The sequence below is a fragment of the Arvicola amphibius genome, chromosome 2, assembly GCF_903992535.2.
Source record: "Arvicola amphibius chromosome 2, mArvAmp1.2, whole genome shotgun sequence".
NCBI lineage: Eukaryota > Metazoa > Chordata > Mammalia > Rodentia > Cricetidae > Arvicola > Arvicola amphibius.
Window position 1 is genome coordinate 70,878,714 of NC_052048.2, and position 26,098 is coordinate 70,904,811.

The window sequence follows — 26,098 nt, forward strand, 5'->3', positions numbered from 1 at the left end:
ATAAACTGAGACAGTGGTATTTCACAACACCCACACTCCCTTAAGAGGGAAGTCACTACGACAGTAACAGGTATTTGGAAGAGAGAGGAAGGAAATCATGTCACAAGCTACTCATTGGGAATCACTGTGTTGCTGGAGTCCTTGCAAAATAGTTTTGATTAGAAAAGCTGGAAAGCTGTAAATGTACCTGCAGGGCCTGAGATAGTTCATGTGCAGAGGAGCCAGGGAAATGCTATTTGTTATGCTCAAATAACATGCCTGTCTGGTTTCCCTTTCTGTTTCACTTACCTTTTTTATGTTGCTGTTGTTCTTGCCTGTAAAGTTCTAACCCGCTAACCACATCATCCGATTCTACTTCTGCTTGTCCCTATATTGATAACTAGCATCAGTCATTTATTTGGCTCCTTTATAATGCCTGGCAGCTCCATTTACCCATTTGTTTATCTATATCATAAAGTATATACTTGTTTCTCCTGTTTTCTCTCTGTCCTCTGCACATCTTTCTACCTGTGTACATGTATTGATTTTAATCAAATTTTAACCCCTTGAGATTTAAATCCATCTGTTCATTTCCTCTAGGTTTGATGGGAGCTGAATCTTAAAATTGTTTATTGATATAAATGAAAACCATAGTAATGTGATACTTCTTATGAGAAATTTTTATCTTTTCTTTTAAAATTACATATTTAATGATCAAAATCAGAATCTTTAAAATCAAGTGTAAGAAATTCTCAGCAAGTGTTTCGCTGCATCTTAATGCAATCTAAGTATTTAAACCTCACAGATGCCAAATTAAACTGTGTTTATCAAGCTAGGCTTTGACAAACACTGTAAGCTAAATAAGGATTCGCATTCAACTCTTTATTCCTTCCTCAAGGTTCAGAATTAAATGTGCCATCCTTCCTCCTGGAGTTATAAACCATTTGTGATTATTTTTGAAATGCTTATTTTAAACTATACGAAAACCTTCCAAGCAAGCAGTTTCTTTCCTTGGGGAAAGGAATTTGTGTCTAGACAAGAGCAGATGGATGTGCCCCGATTCTCTCAGGGTAGTCGTCGTGAATGGAATTTAGAATTACTTTTTTTGTGTGTGGTTTCCTTCTTCTAGGCAGTCCTTTTTCATCTTTTATCAAACAATCCAGCTCATGGGTTATGTATGGCCTTCTGGAACTCGGATTTAGTTTTGATGTTTGAAATGTACATTATAATTTTCTAAACATGAATGTATGAAAATGGCAGCCTTTAGGAACTCCCACTGAGAGAGCAGATGACAGACACTGATGAAAGACAGCCCAAGGAGGACCGGATGGAAGTAAGACTGGCTTGACCGGTGATTGTGGTTATCTGGAGAGGTAGAAATAGATGATGAGTATGCATGAAGGAATAAGGAATAAACTCAACTGGGTCACTTTGACCCTGTTCCTGAAATCTGATATTAGGAGTCTTCCAGAGAGACACAGAGAGTGAGACAGACAGACAGACAGACAGACAGACAGACAGACAGACAGACAGATAGATAGATAGATAGGCCATTCCATAGTTCCATAGTCACACCAAGAGTGCCATTGGTGTTAACAGAGGAATTCTGTTATTTTTATTTATGAATTTAAGTATTTATTTATTTTTCATTTTGAGAAAGTTCTCACTGTGTAGCCTTGACTTGCCTGGAACTCTCCTGTACAGACAAGACTGGCTTTGAACTCAGAGATTCACCTACCGCTTCCTCTGGAGTGCTAGGATTAAAGGTGTGTGCCATACCAACAGGAAAGTACCCAGTTTAGGCAAAGCACTTCAGTTGTATTTCTACATTGCCTCTAACACATTTAAAAAAAACATTTTAAAATAGTCAAAAACTAAATTCCAGCAGTTACAACATACTATATATTTGAAACACTATAAATTGGAGATAGGAGGGAAATAGCTTTATTACAGTCTCAGATCTAATGGGGAGGTTTTCTTAGAAACATTATTTCATTTGATCAGAAGCAACTGAATCCCCTTTTGGTATTTTGTAAGCCATCATCTTTTTTCAAAAGTAAATACTGAAACATTCTTTCTCTTATGGCTCTAATAAGTCCAGGACCAAACATAACATTTTGTATGGTCCTTGGCAATCAAGATAAGAAGGATAGCTAAGAGGGTAAGGTTGTATGAAGTTGGAGGTAGACTTATAGAAAGTTCCTTATTAAAAAGGGGGTATCCGCAGGATGACACTTCCCTGAGAGAAGAGAGAGGAGCACAAGTGAGACAGCTTACTTGGTAAGACAAATCTGTGAGCCCCCAGGTTTCAAATTCTTCATTCACTGGTGTGCTCTTTACAGTTCATGTCATTATCATTCACCAAGACAGCTTTTTTGGTGGTAAATCCTTGCAGATTGACCCTCAAGTCCTACACAGTGGCTGTTTAGTGTATAAGCCTTCATTCAGCAAAATCAAAAGGCATGTGGTTGAGTAGACAGATGCAGGATAAAGTGGAAAGACAACTCTGAGAACTATTCATTGTGAATCTTTTCTGTGCCAAGTTCATGGAAACCACCTCACATACATCCTAGTTTTGACAAGTGCTTCAATGTTCTATACCCATTAGTTTTGACATTATTTTTCAAGCTAGTCTTAAACTCCTAGGCTCAACTGATCCTTCTGCTCCAGTCTCCCAAATAGCTTAGACTGTAGGTGTGTCCCCACCATGTTTCTGTCTTCCATTGGACATATTTTTAAACTTGACACAAACTCAGAAAGGTATCTATCATTATCCCAGTTGTTAAAAAGTATTTATTTTACTTTTTTTTTTTTTTTTTTTTTTTTTTTTGGTTTTTCGAGACAGGGTTTCCCTGTAGTTTCTAGAGCCTGTCCTGGAACTAGCTCTTGTAGACCAGGCTGGCCTCGAACTCAGAGATCCGCCTGCCTCTGCCTCCCGAGTGCTGGGATTAAAGGCGTGCGCCACCGCCGCCCGGCTTATTTTACTTTTATATGTGGTCTCTCTCTGTGTGTGTGTATGTGTGTGTGTGTGTGTGTGTGTGTGTGTGTGTGTGTGTGTGTGTGCATGCATGTGTGAGTGCATGTGTGTTTGTGTGTGTGCATGCATGTGTGAGTGCATGTGTGTGTTTGTGTGTGTGCATGCATGTGTGAGTGCATGTGTGTGTTTGTGTGTATTCCACATGTATGCATATGTCCACAAAGGCAAGAAAAGGGCATCAGTTACCCTGGAGCTGGATTTACAGGTGATTGTGAGCTATCTGACATTGGTGCTGGGAATAGGAAGGTCTCAACTGCTAAGCAACATCTAATATTCCAGCAATGGAAATCCAGGTTTGTTCAGAATCAAATATCAGTTTTAATTGAAAAAAAAAAACTGCCTGGAATAGATAAATATATTCCTGAATTTAGATTAAGTGTAGCTGCCACAATTAACCAAAGTTGTGGTGTGCCCAGTTACTGATATTTACTAATAGTTTTCCTGTAGGCAAAGCATATGATATTGAGTAGCTATTTATGTGAAATGTATCACCCCAAAGTTATCAACTTTGTGCTCTAGTCATGTTATCATAGTATCTTGAAATTGGGGACTTGCAGTAGCTTTGTTTGGGGACAGCCCTCCAGAATCTCTCCTGAGCCCGAAGTCAAGGCGTCGCCATTACTGTGTCAGTTTATGGACTGGCACCTACAAGATACATGCGTATGGCACGGGAAGATACATGCGTATGGCACAGGAAGACCCTAATTTGTTTCCCTGGTGTCACCACCCCTTTGCACCTGTTGACCTCTGACTTCTCTAGTACTTTGACATTGTAGACTGATCCTTATTGGCTCGTGTCTTAGGGTTTCTTTGTGATAAATCATCATGATCAAAAGCAATTTGGGGAGTAAAGGATTTACTTTATCTTACACTTCCACATCACAGTATATCATAGAAGGAAGCCTAGGCAGGAAATTGGAGTCAGAAACTGAAGCAGAAGCCATGGGAAAACAATACTTACTGACTTGCTCCTATTGGCTTGCACAGTCTGCTTTCTTATCCTCCCAAGGACTTCCTGCCCAAGATAACTCTATTCTGAGTGGGTTGGGCCCTCATCTATCAATTAACAATCAAGAAAATGCCCTACAGACTTGCCTGTAGACAATCTGATGAGGACATTTTCTCAGTTAAGGTTCCTCTTCCAGATAACTCTATCTTGTATCAGTTGACAAAAATCAACAGTCAGGAAAGCTCACCAAACAACAACTGCCTTTATTTAGAGTAACAACTCTAATGGGTAAGAGAGTAGATTAAGGCAGAAATTCATTTCTTTGTTTACCTTTGTTTCAGAAGTTCTGTCTGAGCTCCTTTGTTGTATTTTGCTGGTTATAGTGTGTTAGTAGTTCTAGCCCATATTCCCAATTTGAGACACAGAAACATTAATATTGAGAGGGCATGTTGGGAACTGGGCCATCTTAAATCCTGCTTCACCACATATACATATTTGTAAAGTCATTTGGGTGGGGACACATGGATGAGTAACATGATTGAGGTATGGAAAAATCCAATAACATGGATTATGTAGCACCATATTTAGTTTCAGGCACAAGGGCCCTATTTGTGTAATGATTTCCAGAAGAAAAAAGATACATGAACTCAGAACAGAGCCAGGTGGTTTGTGGTCAGAAGGGAATGAAAAATTAGCAAAGCTATATCGTAAAGTAAGGAAAGGCTAAGATTGACTTAAGGTGATTGTGAATGTGGTCTTCAGTAGAAAAAGACAAGCAGACTGCAGAAAAAAAAACTTTCATGCAATGAAAATGTCATAATGTATATGTCAAAGGGAGAAAAAGTTGAATATTATGTTAGGAAAAAAATCAGTTACCTTTGGTGTAGAGTTTAATGCTATACTGAATCATAGGAGCGTCTACATAGCCGACCATCATAAAGGCATAACTGATTAATGTGTGCAAAATCACACCTAGTTGTTGCAGGAGCTCCTTCTGCTCCTTCAGCCAATAGCTGCTTTTTTAAAGAAGGAGAGACCACGCCTCAATGGGCTGGTATCTCAGCAGCTATTGGCTGAAGGAGTGGAAGGAGCTCCTGCAACATCTAGTAGTCAAAAAGAACTTAAAATTTGAAGCATTTTGGCACTCCAAGAGTCCATCTACCATTACAGGCAAGGGGCATCTGTACTCAGTGGAGCTCATGGATCAATAAGTACTTGTAGAAATGAAACAGTATTCACAAAGAAGGCTTATAGTCATTCTGGCTAATTGTAAGCAGTGATAGGTGGACCTCCAGTGGCAACATTCCTAAAAGAATCCTAAACTCATAATTTTTAAAATATCTTTGTAGGCTGAGATTGAAGTTTCCATTGGGTTGTGAAGATTTTTACAGGGAGTAACCAGCTTGCATGCGTTTTTGATTACTTTTGACTGGAGCTGAGGATATTTATCGGCAGGCCACAGCTTTGGTTTGGGTTCATACTTCTGCACAGGTGATGACTCTGAACTTCAGATTCAAATCATCTCCTCACCACATGCTTCACAGATATGCAGAACCTTCAAAGATAAACCCTGGGAAATCCAGTCACACTTTCCTTCAGGCAAAGTTACGCGTTTAGTGTTTTTAGCTCTCCTAACATATAACTATGGACAATTGAATTTTCCCTTGACAATATCTAGTAGAAACTCTTGGAGAATGGATGCTTTATCTCTATGCATGCTATCAAACAGTTCTATGTTGGAAGGAACATTCAATGGCTCCAAGGAGTCTCTTCAGATTAATTCTTTGCAATCTCTTTTACTCTAGTAATGCCTAATGTGTTAGCTTTTTCCAACTATGAAGATGGTTAGTATCTGTTTTCAGGGATTATATTATATTATGCAGTGGAAAGAACCACAATTACATCCTGGTTCTGATCCATTGTTTTCTAGGTTCATGCAAATGTTGTTATTTCCTTGGTTTCACATTAACATTTAGCAAGCAGGATGTTTTTCTAGAGTGTTTTTGTCTACTTTCTCTATATTTTATACTAAAATTTGGCTAATAAAAGTACTCTCACTGTGTGGCCTGACACCACCACCATCATAGACGACCCTTCTGTAAAGAGATTTGCCTGTTTGGCCTTAGTGGATTAATCAAAGGCAGAATTGGGATTGTTTTCCCTTGTCATTGATGAACCTTCTCCCAAGGAAGCTTAATTATAAAAGGACCACAAGCTCAGCTTTCTGAAAGGGTCTTACACCCAACCAGGGCAACCACTACTAAATTGTCTAATGGCTCTGAAAATCTTTGATGAGCTTCTGGATCAATACAGCATAATAGCATCACAAATGAATGGGAAACATAAGACTCCCTGTTTTGTCTTGGAGATACTCAGGGACAAATGAATTCTTTCCTCTGCCCCTTGCTTATGGTTCTCTTTCTTTCGTTCCTAATTGAGTAGGTTCTCCAGTATTCAAAAGTATGACAGAGCTTAAGATGAAAATGAATGTGGGGAGGATTCAGGCAAACTAATGGACATATAGAAACACTAGGAACCAATCTCTTTTCAGTGTACCAACTGGAGATAGAAAATCGAGGAAGCATTCACCTAATCATGGAGAAGGAAGAGTATGTCTTTCCATTTGAGAGAATAAATTCTCATGGCCAGATTATCAGCATGACTCCCTCTACCACTGCCACCATGTCCTGTTTGGCAACAGACATAACTCATTTGAATTACAACATTTGAATTTGTGTAGGGCTAGGCCATGTGACTAAGCCAGAAAAGGAAGTCAAGAGTATTCAGACATCAGATGTTTAGCTACATTAGCATTATTGGGAATCACCAGAAACTCTAAGGCTGGAGCATAGACTTGCTTACTTCTTCAGAAATACTGGGCCATCTGGCTGTGCTTCTATCTCCCTAGCATCCAGTTAACCTTGTTCTTTTCCCTCATGGCTGTCAGCAGTCTCATTTGCACCATAACACAGCTTGCCATTCCTGTAAACGGAATCACCCTGTGCTCTGAATCTTCACCTCTGGAGCCTCTTGGGGAAATTCATTTCCAAATCCTCACCCATGGTTTAGATCTCAATCGGCACTCGAATAGTATGACCTTGATTTTTATATGCAATATTAACTTCAATTTCATTCCTCTTAGAAGGTCATCATTTTGCAGCCCAGTATGCAATGTGCTTGCAAAAGTATAGTTACAATGTAAGTTCGCTTCTAACTTTGATCACCCTTTTAGCGTATAAGCTATTAAGAACAGTTCGGCTTGCTGATAAATAATTGCAAAGTGGTACAAAACACCTATATTTTGGGTGCAATTCAGAAAAAAAGCTTCTAATTATATAAATCTACATCAGCAACTCTGTTGATATATGAAGTGAGAATCACAAAGGCAGTGTTAAGCCTTGTCCTAATTAGGAAGGAGCGAGGCCTGTATCTGATTTTTTCGTATCCCAATATTCTGAGAAAAGGACATCTTTTAGACATTACCAGGATGTTGGAAGAATTCATATTGAAACTGAGAACCATAGGTCCAACCACCATGGGTCTTGTGGTGTATTGTTATATATAATATAACTGTTTTGTTATATATAATTTTATTATGTTAAAATTAAAACCTTCCTTTTTATTTAAACAGAAAAAGGGAGGTGATATGGGATTCCCCTCTGTATGCTGTGAATACTATTGATTAATAAAGAAATTGCTTTGAGCCTATAGCAGAGCAGGGCAGAACAAAGCTAGTCAGATATGGGGGTGGGATTTGGGGAGAGGATGCTAAACTGAATGCTCTGAATGCTAGGAGAAAGAGGGCAGAGTCAGAGAGAAACCACATAGCCCTGCCAGAGACAGATGCTGGAACTTTACCTGGTAAGCCATAGCCTCATGACGATACACAGATTAATGGAGATGGGCTAGTTTAAAATGTAAGAGTTAGCCAGAAATATGCTTAAGCTATTTGTCAAGCAGTGATTTAATTAGTACAGTTTCTGTGTGATTATTTCAGGGCTGAGCAACTGGGAACAAACAAGCAGCCACCTATAACAGTCTTGTTTCATTAAACATTTGCCTTGCCAACTTAGGACTATAGGTAAAGTAAGAGGAACACAAACCAGGAGGGAGTAGCAGTGGAAAGAGCTGAGCTGTGTTGAGAAATGCATAGCACATGGCCTAGCCCTGGGAATAAACTTAGAACTGGAGCACAAAGGAAGCAGTTATTGCTCTCTCCCTAACCATTTGCATCTTGGTAAACTGATTTTTTTCTAAAGCACCTATCTCTGCCTTCTCTGATGATACCACAACCAGCAACATGGTCATTTACTCCAGAGTTCTATCTGCAAAGTCTCACAGAGGGATTTCTTATTCTGTGCTGGTCCAAGCCAAACAGCTTTCTAAGGAGTGTCCCTCATTTCAAGTAGTGCTTTTATAAGGCTAATTTATATGGATGTTTCCAGAGAACACCGTTCAGTGTTAGGTAGCCAGTTTAGGATTTCTTCCCTGGAGAAAACTATGTCTCCCTCTCTCAACATTTCTTAGTTGCCCATACTTCTCTGTGTAGCGTTGAAGATTTGAATTTTTTTTCCCCTGTGCACTTTCACATGCTTGTTGTTCTGCTCAGTCCAAGTTTAGGTATCATGAGCTGCCTTACCAGTTCAGTGAGACTTTATGAATATAGACTCTGATGTTTTATGGTTTCACTTATGTATTTAGGAATAGATGTGTTTGTGTGTGTGTGTGTGTGTGCATAACAATTAATGAAAAAAAAGAGGCCCTAAATTTGTAAGAGAGCAGGGATGGGTATATGGAAGGGGTTGAACTGAGGAAAGGGTAGTGAGAAATGATAAAATCTCAAAATATAAAAAAATATTTTTTACAAAGTAGCTCTCACATTATCTTTTTCTCTGTCTTCCTTTATCTGTTTTTTTTTCTCATTTTTTTTAATTAAAAATTTCCATTTCCTCCCCTCCTCCTCCCCCTTCCCTCCCCTCCCTTCCACCCATACCCCCACTCTGCTCCTCTCCAAGCCAAAGAGCCATCAGGATTCCCTTCACTATGTTAAGTCCAAGGTCCTCCCAGCTCCCCCTTAGTCCAGGAAGGTGAGCAACCCAACTGACAAGGCTCACAGTGAGCCCATCCATGCTGTAGAGTTCATGCTCATTGCCGTTGTTCTTGGTTTCTCAGTCCTCCTCCACCGTCAGCCACATTCAGAGAGTCCGGTTTGGTCCCCTGTTCCATCAGTCCCATTCCAACTGGACTTGGTGGTCTCCCGTTAGATCTGTCCCACCATCTCAATGGGGAAACTCACTCCTCATGGTCCTGACTTCCTTGTTCATGATCTCCCTCCTTTTGCTCCTCATCAGGACCTTGGGAGCTCAGTCCAGTGCTCCTATGTGGGGCTCTGTCATTTTCTCCATCCAATGCCAGGTGAAGGTTCTATGGTGATATGCAAGATATTCATGAGTATGGCAATAGGATCTGGACATTTCTGGCACCCTCTCCTCAGCTGCCCAAGGAACTAGCTGGGGGCATCTTCCTGGACACCTGCGAACCCCTCTAGAGTCAAGTCTCTGCCAACCCTAGAATGGCTCCCTTAATTAAGATATATAATTCCGCCGGGCAGTGGTGGCGCACGCCTTTAATCCCAGCACTCGGGAGGCAGAGGCAGGCGGATCTCTGTGAGTTCGAGACCAGCCTGGTCTACAAGAGCTAGTTCCAGGACAGGCTCCAAAGCCACAGAGAAACCCTGTCTCGAAAAACCAAAAAAAAAAAAAAAATTCCTTGTTTCCCGCAACAGACAAAGGTCTGATCTCCAAAATATATAAGGAACTCAAGAGACTAGACTTTAAAATGCTAATTAACCCAATTAAAAAATGGGGCACTGAACTGAAGAGAGAATTCTCAACAGCAGAAGTTCGAATGGCCAAAAGACACTTAAGGGCATGCTCAACCTCCTTAGCAATCAGGGAAATGCAAATCAAAACAACATTGAGATACCATCTTACACCTGTCAGATTGGCTAAAATCAAAAACACCAATGATAGCCTTTGCTGGAGAGGATGTGGAGTAAGGGGTACACTCATCCATTGCTGGTGGGAATGCAAACTTGTACAACCGCTTTGGAATGCAGTGTGGAGGTTTCTCAGGAAATTTGGGATCAACCTACCCCAGGACCCAGCAATCCCACTGTTGGGAATTTACCCGAGAGCTGCCCAATCATATTACAAAAGCATTTGTTCAACTATGTTTATAGCAGCATTATTTGTAATAGCCAGATCCTGGAAACAACCTAGATGCCCTTCAGTGGAAGAATTGATGAAGAAAGTGTGGAATAAATACATATTAGAGTACTACTCGGTGGTAAAAAAACAATGACATCTTGAATTTTGCATGCAAATGGATGGAAATAGAAAACACCATCCTGAGTGAGGTAAACCAGGCCCAAAAAGATGAACATGGGATATACTCACTCATAAGTGGTTTCTAGCCATAAATAAAGGACATCGAACCTATAATTCGTAAAAAATCCTAGAGAAGATATATAAGAAGGTGAATCCAAAGAAAAACATGTAGTTATCCTCCTGGATATTGAAAGTAGACAAGATTGCCAGACAAAAAAAATGGGAACATGGGGGTGGGGTGGGATGGGGGGATGGGGAAATGGGGAGAGAAAAGTGTGAAGTGGAGAATGGGAGGAGCTTGAGAGAATAGAATGGTTGGGATATAGGAAGGGTGGATATGGGAACAAGGAATCTTCCTGGGATCTGAAGTCTTACTATCTCTTCATTTTCTTGCTTACATTATTTCCTAAGGATAACTTTGCACAAACCAAATAGGGCACATGTTTTCCTGCTACTATAAGACTTAGAAAAAGTATTTGTGAAGACAACGATGTATTCATGGAGGTTGGGGTCTAAGTGGTAGGCACTACCTAACTTAACCGTCTAGCCAATATTTAACATAGAAAGCTGCACGATGGTTTATTCACAAATTCTCAGTGACTTTCTACTTTAATGCAATTGATCAGACTACTTTACATTGTGCTGTGGTTCATAAAATATAATTCTACTTTTTTTTCAAAGCCTTATTCTACATAGAAGTATATGACTTATAGAATAACTCTTTTAGTTTTTTGTATATTTTTTATTTTTAAATAATTTTTATTATGCATACCAATCACAATTAACTTTTAACTCCTTTAAAAATATTTGAAATATAAAAAGATCCAAAAATTCAACAGCAAAGGTTAATATACCAGATACATTCTCCTTCCCCTTTAAGGGAAACACTGTATTTAAGACAGTATATAGTATTTCAGAGGGTGTATAACACACAGAAATACATGCATGCTTAAATGATGTGCTCTACTCCTATGTGCATGTTTCTATTATCTCACAAGTGATTATCTTGTTTCAGTTTGCTTTGCCCAAACTTCAAGACTTTAATGCATTAGTTGTCTCTTAGTTTGCATGTCTGGGTCTGTTTATGCCACACAGATCCCGTAACCATGGACCTAGAGCAAGCACCTCACAGTGGTTCTTCTTCACATCAGAATAAGTCTGACTGTATATATCAGAATAAGTTTGAGGCGTGGCCTATTAAAAAGAGCCTGTAAAAGCAGTTCTTTTCATTTTCAGTTATTGTATAAGTTCTCCTTCTCAACTCTTGACCTAGAAAGATAGACACATAGAGATCCAAAGAGAATGCTTATGACTCCAAGGTGAAGACTGATCACCTTGCCTAGTCATCACCTCTATAGGAGCTGATATTTGGCTATGCCCTAGATTGGAAGTGAAGAGTCATTTACCGTATTCATGGTAGTGGTGGCCAAGAAGATGCATTGTTATTTTCAGTCACAGCTACAGTAGATGGGTTTTCCCTGGCCACATTTTCATAGAATGATCATGCTTCAAATTCCTTGTTGATTCTTATGTATATAAAATGATATTTTATTGCTGTTTTCAGTTATTGATATCAAACATATGACTATCTATTTATCAGTAATATGAAATTGTTTTCTGTGAATTTGCTCATCAGTTTTCATGTCAATTTGTAGAATGCTTTCTACTTACATGTAACAGCTCTGATTCTTTATATCAGATATATAAGAGAGCAATGAACTTTTAAAATTACATATTATTTATTGTCTGTATGTCTGCACATGCACATGCTGCAACTTTATGTGGAGGTTATAGGCTAGCTTGCAAGAGTAGCTTCTCTCCTTCCACCATGTAGAAACTGGGAATTAAACTCAGGGCTTGCTAAGCCTGGCAGGAGGTGCCTTCTCCCACTAAGCAATCTTACCATACTAAAAATGAGGGAAATTTTATATATCTAAGTACTACTGACAGCTGCATATAAATCTGTAAAGTCATCTAGAGCCACAAACATGCCAGTTTAAATATCAAATAAAGTGGAATTATTATAACTCAGAGCTTTCTGCCGAAGAAAAATAGTTATGATTTTATTTAAGTAAAACACTCATTTCTAAATGTCAGATTCATACAAAATATTCTCATACTCAAAGAGGTCAATTCCAATGATCTTTATTTTTCAGTCCCATAAAAAAGTTCATTCTCAACACAAAGGGATAACTGAATGAACCCAGGTTTCTTTTATGGGTTTTAGAAAGAAAAGTTTTTAGAATTTTATGTTGAGTTGACATGGGATACTTACATATTTTTATGGGGCATGGTGTGATGTTTTGATACATATATGCATTTTATTGACCAAATGTGTATAATTAGAATGCTAATCACTTCAGATTCAATTCAGTCATGGCAAAACAACTAAATGACCCCAGAATTCTTTCCACACAGATGCAGCTCAATGGTGATATGAAAAACTTAGGTGCTACGGGAAGTAATCCTCATTATTTACATGGGAAAGGAAAATTGCCCAGTTGAAACCTTGGTTTTCATAGTTATTGTTGCAAGAATGTTTATGCCTCCCTTGACCTCTACGTTCCTTCCCCCAAAATCATTTGACTTTTTATAGTATGAGTGTATGTTTCTAGGAATTATGTAGTTTGGGTAGTCTGACCCTAAAGAATAAATGAGCAGAATTTCTCACACCAGGGATTAAAATGAATGTCACAATATTCAAGAGGGTTAAAATGGGAATAAAGATGAACCAGGCATGAAAAGTTGAAATGGATGCAGACAAATTGTGTTTCTGTTTTATTGTAAATAAAGTGAGTTGTGCTTTTGGCTTCCATCTGCCACAGGAGAGTGGGTTTCTATGAGATAACAGCTTAGAAAATTGAATGGTGATTTTCAAGAGTCAAAAAATTAGCACCATTTTCTTTTCCGGAATCTGTAGAAATATTCCAGATAGTCTAGTGAAGTTACTTTCTGCTGGTGTGTGTGTGTGTGTGTGTGTGTGTGTGTGTGTGCAAATTTGTTCTCATGAGAAAAAGGCATCAGCTTTTAAGGAATTTAAACATGTATCTTTTCTCATACCAGGGTGATATTGATAAAATAGGTAACCTATTGATCTTCTTTTCTACTTACAGGTCTTTCTGCTGAGTTAATCCCATTTACCTTGGTTCACTTAAATGGTCCTTCCATAACATTCCTCCTTCCACATTCATTTCTTAATTCCTGTATTTCCATCAAAATGCCTGCTATACACTTTCTGTTTATAACTTCTGGTATTAATTAGATGTTTGTTGATATTTTCTAAGGGCAGTTTCAGAATGATAGTTTTGTGTGTATTATAATACTGAACCCAACTATTATATAGACAAAAAGAAGGCTTCAAAATATTAAGGAAATTTGGGCAAATTTTCATGAGTGCGAGCTAACAAAATTGAAACTCAACTTAAGTTACCATAAATGTGAAATTTATATGCATCTCCTATCTTGTACCATCTTGCATGGATGGCTGTCATAAGTTTCTTTTTCTTTTTCTTTTTTTTTCCAAAATCATCACCTTGCAAGAAGTAATAGTTTTCTTTCTTTTATTAAGGTAAGTGACACAAGATAACTAAATCAGACCTTTTCAAAACTGGTCAAAAGGCCTACAATTAACTTTGTCCAGGAACTAGAATCAAGGACAGGAAGAGAAAATTTTCTCATTTGGTGTTATTTCTTTTGTTCATCCAGTGATGCCACGCTTTGCTGAACAAGTTGAGGTTGCCATCGAAGCCCTTAGTGCCAACGTCCCTCAACCATTCGAGGAGAACGAGTTTATCGATGCGTCACGCCTGGTGTACGATGGTGTTCGGGACATCAGAAAGGCTGTGCTGATGATCAGGGTATGTGAAGCTTTTAGAGAGTCCCCGGGAAGTTCAATGCCTTTCTTGTTTTTAATTATTCAATGTAATCTGCAAAAAATGTTTGATTTCTAGCATATTCTTATAATGTGGGCTTTTTGCATATAAATGGATGAAAGAGTCCCAACAAGCCCAGTTCAGTACTGAATGTTCTGGTATATTCTGATTCCTTCTGGCATGAATTTTTTTTCTCTAAGTTTCATGTAATTTGGTAGAATCCCTGCTACTTTCCACTTGTGCTTCTTGCAGACACCATCTTCACACCTGGATCACTCAAGAGTCATGAGTTGTTAAAGAGTGAAGTATTTTTACCTTAGTAGTGTGAATACAGAAGCAACAAAATTAGAGTTTATTATGCATAAAGCAAGATGGTCTTTTATGAAAGCTCCTCCCATAACCTTCCTCATTAGTGTTCTTTCCCCACGTTTTTATGTCAAGCATGTGTGAGTTTTTACCATTATTGTCTAAGTAATAAACCATACAGGAAACCTAGAAGGTACACATTAGAGTTGGCTTTAAACCTATGGTGTATCATTTGTAACTTGTTCTATCCACCCAAAAATATAAGTTAATCTATCTTTAAGACCCCTGCCTTACTCCATATAATTTAGCTGCTGTATTATATTTCATTGTAAGCTTTATGTTAGTTTGTGATTTCTAACTTTACCAACCACTTAATAAAATATATTGCTCAAGTAATGTCATTAGTAATGGAGCTCTTCCTTCCTTCAAATAAACTACATACATAGAAGGATAATTGAGAGGAAATATGTATCAATTAAAATTTGAGAGATGAGCTTCTGCAATACCTTCCCAATGGCATACTGACCAATATAATCATGAGAACCAATTTTTATATAATTTTTAAAATTTGAAAGCTATACTAAAGTGTAAAACATAACAAATGAGAGGCTGGACAGTTGCCTCAGTGGATCAGAGTACTTACTGTGCTAATAGAGGACATGGGTTCAGTTCCAAGCACCTCTAATGGACAGATCACAAGTGCCTGATAATTCTGGTTTTACATGATGACATTCCCTCTTAAGGCAGTACACACAAGTGGTGCATGCAGTTGAACAGGCACATGTCTATACTCATAAATAAAAACACTATTACTTATTTTATTTATTTTAGAAGTGGTAAATGAAATTAATTATAACATTTTCCTTAGTGAGATGTATCCCTGATATTACTATTTCAGTATGTTGCACCAGTCTTCTTTAAAGCGCACGACAGCTTTACAGAACTAGTGGTTGAATTAGCCAGACTCCTTTTCTTCTTCTTTTTTAAATATATATATATATATATATATATATATATATATATATATATTATTGAAAATATCCACCTCCTCCCCTCCTCCACTCCACTCCCCTCCTTCCACTCCCCCTCCCCTTCCTTCTCCAGTCCACAGAGCAGTCAGGGTTCCCTATCCTATGGGAAGTCCAAGGTCCTCCCTGCTCTTCCCAGGTCCAGGAAGTTGAGCATTCAAACAGACTAGGCTCCCACAAAGCCCATCCATGCAGTAGAATCAAAACCCAGTGCTATTGTCCTTGGCTTCTCAGTCAGCCTCCACCATCAGCCACATTCAGAAAGTCCGGTTTGATCACATGCTCCATCAGTCCCAGTCCAACTTTAGCCAGACTCCTTAATCACAAAATCCAGAGCTGTTTCTGGAACTGACTGATGAAATTAACTTTAAAAGACTATAGCATTCAATAAAATTCTATCAGGTCATATTAATTATACTTAAACACATAGAGTTTAAGTTTGGACTTAGGGGACTTGAATTTCTTGTGCATTTAATTTACCTATTCTATAACTATGACACTCTGACTATCTTTCAAGACTTGGCTAACAATATTTCCTTTTATGACTATTACTTTCTTTAGGCTAGAAATTTTCAGAAAACATGGCTATCTTTTTCCACCTTCATTGGAATCTATTGTTTGACATACATTGAAAGAGACAAAGACAGACAAAGGAAGGGAGTAAGAGAGGGTGGAGGAGAGGGAGGGAGAGGGAGGGAGGGAAAAAGAGATGGTGAGAGTATCTGTGCCCAAACTCAAAAGACTGAAAGGTGATGGGGAAAAACAAGAGAATTAGAGTAGGGAGGCAAAGGATAGTGAGCTTTTAAAGTCATTTTTCCATTCTTTGCTAACTTGTGAAATAAGGTAACAGACCGTGAGAGTTATATTTGCCAAGTGTTCTGCAATAAACCCTACTATAATCCTCAAGACACATTCCCTCTTTTGCCATTTTTTCTGCTTTGTTAGCCTTCACATTTTTGTGACAACCATTTATCTGAGAGGCTGAGGAGGTTTATAGCCATCATTCATTTTTTCATTCACAAGCCATAAAAAATCCACAATTTTAGATAAAATGCCATATCGTCATCACAGGGAGTGTCATTTCTCTCATCTCAACATTTTGAAAAAAATGGCTTAAAATTTAAGAAAAGAGAAGTGTACAGTGAATGTAAATTGTTATTTTTAAATACCTTATCCAGTTACTACACAAATGGTTTCCTTTGTATTTAATAAATGTCACAATTTCATTTTTAATATAAATATTGTCTATATTACTTAGAAAATTCTAATGTACAAGGTTAGAAAAGAATGATTGGGGTAGGATTGGTGCTTTTCCTGACAGCTGACATGACTGTGTAACCTCCTCCCAAACTGTTGATTGTACTTCACAAAAGAAACACATCTTCTTTAAAGTCATTTAAGAGTGATAACTGCAGAAAGGACCACGAGTCAAACTCTCCATTAGCTTGCCTCTCAACAATCAATACATATTTAATGGTGATATTTTTGTTTATGAGCTCGAGGCTAGCTCCAGGCAGCCCTCATATGTAGACAAAGTTTGTGTTCTGTGGGTTCCAATCTCACTTTCCAAGATCACTTACCTATTGTGGAACAGGTCTTTTCCCTTAATTCATGAGCCAATTTTTCATTTAATTTTAACCAAATCTATCCTCTGTGATGGGCAGACATGTATAAATTTTCTTATTATCTTCACAAGGCATTAGAAAAATAAAAATGCAAACAGGGTGACCATTGCACATCAATCTCCTCATGCAGAGCAGGTATGTTTAAGCATTCTCCCTGAATAATTAGTTTATTAGTAATGAGCCAGTGCTTTGGGGTGAAATACAAGGTTAGGGGTATATTTTTATGAGTCTATGATATTTTCCTTAAATGATCAATATGTACCCCCTTTCCATATATCTTTTTGCCTAAAGACACTGTGCTACACATATATTATTGAGACTCAAACCCATAGATACCAACACAGACTGATACTGGAACACAGCTTATATGATGTGGGTGTTTTCTCAGACTACATGAATTACTACTGTAATTTGTGGTCATCAGCTAATTATTTTCTCTGCAAATGAAGAAAACAATATTACAGCTAAAGTCAAGGACTTTCATAGACCTATTACTTGGCAAGTCCATTCAAGATTTTCTTTGAATCATCCTGCTCATTTGAGGTTTCTTCCAGTTGGTTAATAATGTGGAATTTGATAAAGAAGTTAACAATATTAAAATTTCAGCAGTTAGAGACAAAATATTTCTCCTAACAATCAAACGAAAGGTAGAAAACTACTTATATATCTAGTTTTACTTTATTTCTCCTAATCACTGTCTTATGTAGATCCTAGTGTTGCTTCCCTAACACCATCAATGAGAAATAATTTTTATGCTCTTTTTAATGGGACATGAGATATCCCATATGTTAGATCTACCCTAGTACATACGTAATCAAAGGCAAAATTTTCTATCTTATATTTACAGGGAATAAACAAATATATTCAATGCCAAATATAGTTCTATGGAAGTAACAGAGGCAGGGTAAGGGAGAAAGAGCTCAAGATGAGCACAGGTTTTATGGAGAGAAGTTGAGAATGAGTCAGAACACAACTAAACAGAGCCTGCTTTCTGTAGAGGGATGATTTTGTAGTTGGTCAAGTAAGAAAATTATGGAAATCTAAGAACCATATAGATGAGATGAGAGCCATTTCAGGGTTCTGGATAGGGACATGACATAATATATCTCAGATCTGAATGAGACCCCTCTGACAATGCTGGCAAGAATGGAGTATGAAACGATGGAACACAAGAATGTCAGGGCTCAGTGGAAAGGACACTTTGGAGGCATTCTTGATAATGCATGGTTAATTAGTCAAAACTGAGGAGGATTTTTTTAATATTGACTTTAGATCTTTATTGAGAAGGTATTTCTTGTTGTTACCCAAAATATCCAGTTAGCCTGAAAATTTCACTTTATTCTTTCAATGAAACTCTCATATACATTTGAAACTTTTTAAAATGATACTTAATATACTTTCCTCATATGCCCATGTGAAATAATTCTAAACTCATTAGTCTCTCATTTTGCTTCAGTAGATACACATTTGACTTCTGTTGTAAAAGCTATGATCAGGACTAAAAGCACCAGAGCTGGGAAGCTGACATCTGGTGTGTCTCTTAGAAATGCACAGGACATTCTGTGGCCTCTGTAATAGGCACGTGTTACTTACAGGCTTAAAAAACAGCTTTGGGGAAACAACCACTCAGAAACATTTTACAGAAAAGATGCCTGCTCACACCCAATAGATAGACCATAATAGACCCAGGAAACTACGTCTATGCCCAAGGTGGTGTTTTGGTTCTAGTTAAAAGTCCTCTCCCAAATAACAGGGTGTGTAATCAAGGCTTGACCCCCTAAGTCTCTTGCTTCCATTCAGTGAAGCACACATTCTAAAGTCTTGATCTTAAAAGTGCATCTAATAATAGCCCTCTTAATCTTTTAAAACTACTTCCAGATCATGTATAGTTTACCATGTCTTCTTTAGCTTGTGGAGGCCCTTGCATAACAGAAAAAATAGCAGTCAGCAGACTGTGCATGCACAGAACTATTTACAGCAGCAGACTGTATGCGTTTGATTTTGGTTAAGATACATAAAATCATTTCACACTCATCCATTTGCCTCTGCGTTTGTGATCATTAAAATCATGGGTTCTTCAACTTATTTCTCCATTCTGCCAGTTGCTAATGGCCACACCTCAGATGTTTTGCTTGAAGGCTACTCTAGTTTCATTTATGTTTCTGTGATAAAATATTCCAAGAGGCAACTTAGAGGAGAAAAGGGTTAAGTGGCTTAAACTTGATGTTATGGTCCATTAGTGAAGGGAAGTCAATGCAGGACCTTAAACAGCTAGTCACATCTGAAGTCATTAAAAGAGAGAAATAAATGCATATAGGTTAGTTTACTTTCTTGTTCTGTGCTTTCTCTTGGATTAGAATGGTCAGAATTTTTACCTTGGGTGATGGTGCTGCCTACTCTGAGATGGATCTTTCTGTATCAATTAATGAAGGCAATATCTAACCTAATATAGATTATTTCTCATTCAGAACTTCTTGCCACATGATTCTACACTATTTCAAGTTGACAATTAAAGGCAACTATTACAAAGACTCTGAGACACATAGACAAAATAGGGTTCGAATTTATTGAGATGTATAAATTAAATCCTGAGTTGACTGCTTGTCCCATGGTGTGGAAAATAAAGATAGCTGCTATTATTGTTAGTAGGTGTCACATTTTATTAAACATACTAATTATCACTAGCATTTATGCATTTGCTCATTTTTATAGTTTGTTTATGTGTCTTATGAGGACAGTGGGAATGATGACAATGATAATATTTATTTTATGATATGTCTAAGGCAACATCAAAACAACAGATCTGAGTAACTTTCCAAAAACTTGTAGCATCTGAGTGAAAGACAAAATCAAGATCCCTAGAGTCACATCAACATTTTTATTTTAGTATGTGTATGTACATATATGTGTGGTATATATACGCATGTGGTTTTGTACCTGGTACACATGCCCGTTGATCACAAGTCAGGCACAGCTGCCGCCTTCTATTGCTCTTCACTTTATTTTTGGAGACAAAGTCTCTCACTGAACCCAAAGCTTACTATCTTGGCTAGACTGGCTTGGGAGCAAGCCATAGGGATCCTCCTGTCTCCACATCCCGTGTTTGGGTTATAGAGTTATACCACTAAAAGCAGGTTTTTAAAAGTAACATTTACTTATTCCTTGAAAATTTCAAAGACACAGAAGGAGATTTTGATTAGATATACCACAACTACATCCTTCCATCTCCTACCCTCCAGGCCCCCCAACATACCTACTTTCAGAGTTCATGTTCTAATATTATTGTTATTAATTTATTTTAATTATATTTACATTTTATTAACATTTATATCATTTATAAATTTATTATTTATTATTATTGTTGTTGTTGTTATCACTTGATTCCAATCAGAGCTGACCATATGGACCTGTGTGGCCATGTACTGAGGCACGGACACCTTACCATTTCTCACATTCCCCCTCAAAATGAGTGACTCCCCCTCCCTCAGCAGCTATTTACTCTCAGTAGCTTCCCTACTTCCAGTGTGCCTTGGGAATAGGTCTGCCTTCTGTGGTTGATCTTGTGCAGGTCTTGTATAGACAGACACAGCTGCTGTGAGTTCCTGTGCGCAAAAGCTCTGCTATTTCCAGAAGACTAATTTTTACAATACTTTTTCCCCTCTTCTGGCTCTTACATTCTTTTGACCCCTTCTTCTTTGATGTTCCCGAGCCTTGGATACCCTCGTCTGAGGCTTAGAACTCAGTCATTTATTCTCAGCAGTTGGACCAGTCACTAGTCTCCGAGTTAACCCTCATCATTGCAAAAATAAACGTCTCTAGCTGAGATTGAAAGCAGCATCAAGCTATGGATATAAACATAAATATTGAAAATGCATTTTGATAAGATGACCGCTTGGTGAAACAATAGTAGGTCTGCCTTCAGGGCCTGTAATATCCTCACTCATGGTCTGTGGGCCAGATTTTCAATACTAGGCATGAATTCTGTCCTGTGAAGCAAATCTCAAAAGAAATGTATGCCCGAGTTCCAAACTCACTCCTTTTTGATTAGCAAACACCTTTTCAACCAAACCATCTCCTCTCATAGCCATTCTCTCAGGCTATTATTGTTTTAATTTCTCCCTCCCCCTTTAATTTTGCTTCCTGACTATAGTCATTTACATAAATCTCAGAGGCATTGCTGTGCTAGGCAAGGCTTGCCATTGACTCTCTGATTGTATAAGTGCCCAGGTCACTGAAGTGTTTGGACACAGTCCTACAGGCCCTGACATCCTCTGCTTCTTTCTCTTGCATGAGGTTTTCCATTTTACTTGTTTCTCCCTTTTAAGAAGTCGTGAGAAAAGTGATGACAATCTTGTCATCTCATCTGCCAGGAGAATTTACCAACTTGCTGCCCTTGTTTCACAGTGCCTTCCAGAAGTGAGGATGTTCACAGAAAATCGCCTCTGTCCACAGCAAACACATAACCAGTTATTTAAACCAGGCTCTCTCTCGCCCCCACTTTAACTGACAGAATGCATACTGAGAGCCGCTCTTTCCCATTTACCTAACATTGCCATGAAACAAAATTGAGCATCTGTAGATGACTGAGTGAATGTTAATTTGGCTAATGTGCCAGAGAGATGGAAAACTAAGATCTTTTTTATGCCCAAACACAGAAAATCACCAAGCATAGTGCAATACTGGCATGGACAATGCCATTTTATGCCTGTCTGACCATCTCAAGGCTGTATCAGTAACTACACATGATAAATCAGACTAAAGATGCCAAGGAAATCAGCATAACGAAAATGGGAACTGAGTCCCAGTGTCATCAGTACTGCTGCTAAACGTGTACCTCCATTGAAAGACCGACTCCTGGGAATTTCTATTGAGAGGCAGAAGAGTTTCTCCTACATACCAAGAGACAGTTTGCAGAGGAAAGCTGAGGAGATGCCTCCCTCTCATCATGTGCACAACCCACATCGCCTCATGAAGGGATCATTGTAGAGTTTGTCATATGCAATTGTCTTACGGGCATACCTCAAATTGCCTATTTAGAAAGCTTCAAGCAAATTTCATGCCTTTTATTCTTTACTTCCCTATCTGCAAAACAATTAAAAAAGAAAAAAAAATCCAACAAAGCAAACATACAAACCAACAAAAAAAAAAAAATGCTGTCCATCTCAAAGAATGGGAAGGAATTTTTGTCAGTTTATATGGCACTAAAAGAAACTATGCTTTCTACCTAGAAGGAGGGGAAGGGTTTTATTAGTTGGCGTATAGATTTATTCTTATCTATCTCCAGCACAAGACTTTAATGACTTGGCATGATCTTAATCTACAATAAAGTCTTAATAAAGGACTCCCTCTATGTCCTTTATTATCCAGATTCTTACCCAGTTTATAATGTGAACAAACAAATAACAAAACACAAAGACCTTTGCAGTTGTGGGTCAGATATACTTGGCTGTTTAGATCCAAATTCGGTTTGTTACTAAATCAAAGCCATGGGATGTGTTACTGAACTTTTTTCTACCTGAAGTTCCTTGGCTGTAGTTAGGTAATGACTGCCACTTCTTTATGTTGGTATAATCTGAATTGATGCTATGAAATAATCCTTACTATTGTGCAGGAGTTGGTATCTTCTATATTAAAATTTTTTGTTGAAGCTTGGTGTGGTGGCACAGAACTTTAATTCCAGCACTTGGGAAGCAATCGCAGGTCTCTGTGAGGTCAAGGCCAGCCTGGTCTACATTGTGAGTTGCAGGTCAGCCAGAGCTATATTATGAGACCTGCAACATTTGTGTTGAATGAATTAATTTTAAATTCTAAATAATTATGCTGGCAAGCACTTTAATGATGACTAGATAATCTGTATAAAGTAATATTGGTACACACACACACAAACACACAAAGGCACATACACTCAAAGGTGACCACAGCAAAAAGAACCAATTTATAGAGAATGGAGTCAACAGAGATGTCAGATGGCCAGATGACATGCTCAGGACCACAAAGTGGTATATACTCAGCAAAGTTTGAGTGTAATCTTTCTATCTCATGTCTTAGTAAGCGAACACAGTATTTCACAGATTCTAGGCACTGACATAGAGATCATCACTAATTTTGCTTTTTGAGAAAAGACTAACTAGGATGGAGAAAAATGATATTACAGACAAACTATAGTATAAATTTTATTGAGAATAATTTCTATCTTAAAATAGACATGGATTTTTCACAAGTATACTCTTGCTTGAATTAGAAGTCATTTCATGTTAAAAGTCAAGCTTAGATTTGCTGTTTGTCAGAGAAAATAAATAAATAAATAAAATTTTATTTTCTCTCTCTAACAAACACATTTCACCACCAAAAACAACACCTATGGTTAAAGGATGGAAAATTATACACAGTAAATGAGCAAAGAAATAAGCAAGTATAGGTATCCTACTTTCTGAGAACATAATTTTCAAAACAAAATCAATCAGAAATGATACTCATTAACGGAAAAATTCACAGAGAAAATATTACTGTTCTAAACATTTATGAATCAAGCACATTGTTACTCAGTTTCTTGAAGAAACTCTTGTCAGAGCTAAACGTCATGAATTGACCCTAATAATCCATTCTTATCCATAGTCATATCCTCAGATAAAAACTAATTAGAAAAACTCTGAAGATAAATGACATTATAAATCAAATGTTTCTTTCTATAGAACATTACACCAAAATAATGAAGAATAAACACTTCTTTTATTTCCCTAAATTTTATTTATTTATTTTGCATCTTGACTGCAGTTTTCCCTCTGTCCTTTCCTCAAAGTCCATCATCCCACATAATCCTCCTCCTTATCTATTAAGAAAAGGGCAGGCATATGGATATCATGGATATCAACAAAATATGACATGTCAAGTGTCTGTAAGACTAAGCATCTCGCTGTGTACTAAGGCTGGGCAAGGCAACCCAGTATGAGTAATGGGGTTCCAAAAGTCAGCAAAAGAGTCAAAGACAGCCTCTGTTCCCACTTTTAGGAGCCCCAGAAGAAGACCAAGCTACTCAACTGTCACATGCATTCAGAGAGCTTAGGTCAGTCCCATGCAGGCTTCCTGGTCATCAATTTAGTCTCTGTGAGTTCCTGTGAATTGACTTTTTGGGTTTTCTTATAATGTCTTTGATCCCTCTGGGTCCTACAATCCTTGCTCCCTCTCTTCAGCAAGATTTCCCTTGCTCAACCTAATGTTTGTCTGTGGCTCTCTATGTCTGTTTTCACCAGTTACTGGGTGAAGCCTCTTTGGTGACTATTGGTCTAGGCACCAATCTATGAGTATAGTAGAATAATGTTAGGCACCATTATATTGATATTTTTTCTACAGTCATGTTTGGTTATGTCCAAGGTCTCTGGACCATCTAAACTCTGAGTCTTGGTACTCTAGGCACTGACAAGAATGGGATCATTCTCATGGCATGGGTCTCAGGCTGGACTAGTTATTGGTTGGCCACTTGCCCAATCTCTGTGCCACCAGTACCCCAGCACATCTCATAGTCAGAACAGACTGTAGGTCGAAGGTTATGTGGCTGGGTTGGTTTCCTAATCCCTCCACTGAAAGTCTTGCCTGGTAACAAGAGTTGACAAGTTCAGGCTATATATCTTGAGTTGCTAGGTGTCTTAACTGGGGTCATCCTTATAGACTGCTGGGCATTTCCCTTGACCTAGGTTTCTCCATGGTCCCAAAATGCTCCCCCTTTCCAGTTAGCTATTCTAGTACTCTCTCTCAGACCTGGTCCTTCATGTCCCATCCCTACCAACCTCTAGTGCACCCACTAATTCTTTTCTATTCCCCCTTCCCAGGGAAGCCTGAGTGTCCTCCTTGGGTGGTCCTTGTTACCTAGCCTCTCTGGGTCTGTGAATTGTAGCATGGTTATCCTTTACTCCATTTATGAGTATGTAACACGTTAATCCTTCTGGATCTGCATTACATCACTCAGGATGATTTTTTTCTAGTTCCTTTCATGATGTTATTTTTTTAACAGCTAAGTAAAACTTCATTGTGTAAATGCATACCATTTTCGTTACCCATTTATCACCTGAGGGGTTCCCATGACTTTGAAGATGATACCAATACAGGTAGTCACACTACATGTAAGATGTTAGAAACTCTTTTTTTGAGACTTTTAGACTTTGAAATGAAATGTATGGGTAAGGGTGAACTAATTCTCTGTCTCTTTTTGTATGTTGTTATTTAGACTCCAGAAGAGCTAGAAGATGATTCTGACTTTGAGCAAGAAGATTATGATGTGCGTAGCCGGACAAGTGTTCAGACTGAGGACGACCAGCTCATTGCTGGACAGAGTGCACGGGTGCGTGGACATTAACCACTTTGAATAACTGCCCAGGGGAGAAACTCATATAAATTTCTGGAGGAAATTTCTGAATTTTAGGTGCTGGGAGCCCAGACATCTTTAGTTTGGTAGTTTGGGCTATTTCTTTTAACCCTTCCCATCCTCTATCCACTAGACGTAGCAAATGCATCTAAGTACTACATATTCTAACATGTATAGGGGATTGTATTTGGCTTGAGGGTAATAATTTGATAGGCAGGGGCCATCTATCGCTTAAATTTTGAATTACATTTGCCATTATTCTGAGTGAAATCTTCAAGTTCAGAAATAGCACAAGCGGCAACAGCAAATGGAAAATTAAAGTTCTCCTTTGTTTCTGGCTTGATAATTACTCCCTAGTTTTGGGTAGAGTTGATAGTAAAGATCACATTGACTTAAGGGTATTGGGTAAAGAGAAATCATTGTTTTTCCCTAATGCTTACCTGTTTCAAGGGCCAAGTCTTTTCTTAAATGATAGAAAGAAGTGACACAATGTTCATGAGTTTTGAGTTTTAGGGATGAATTAAGCAATAAAATATAACAGATTAGTCAAACAG

The 26,098-nt window shown here is 38.1% G+C and overlaps 1 protein-coding gene across 5 annotated transcripts in view; it reads left to right on the forward strand.

The window, feature by feature from the left end:
* Ctnna2 (catenin alpha 2) overlaps positions 1 to 26,098 on the forward strand; it is a 994,060-nt gene that overhangs the window by 903,600 nt on the left and 64,362 nt on the right. For all 5 annotated transcript variants that reach the window (XM_038318873.1, XM_038318875.1, XM_038318872.1 and 2 more), the window contains 2 exons: positions 14,060 to 14,211; positions 25,407 to 25,520. In XM_038318873.1, coding sequence (XP_038174801.1) covers positions 14,060 to 14,211; positions 25,407 to 25,520 — 266 coding nt within the window. The remainder of the gene's footprint in view (positions 1 to 14,059; positions 14,212 to 25,406; positions 25,521 to 26,098) is intronic.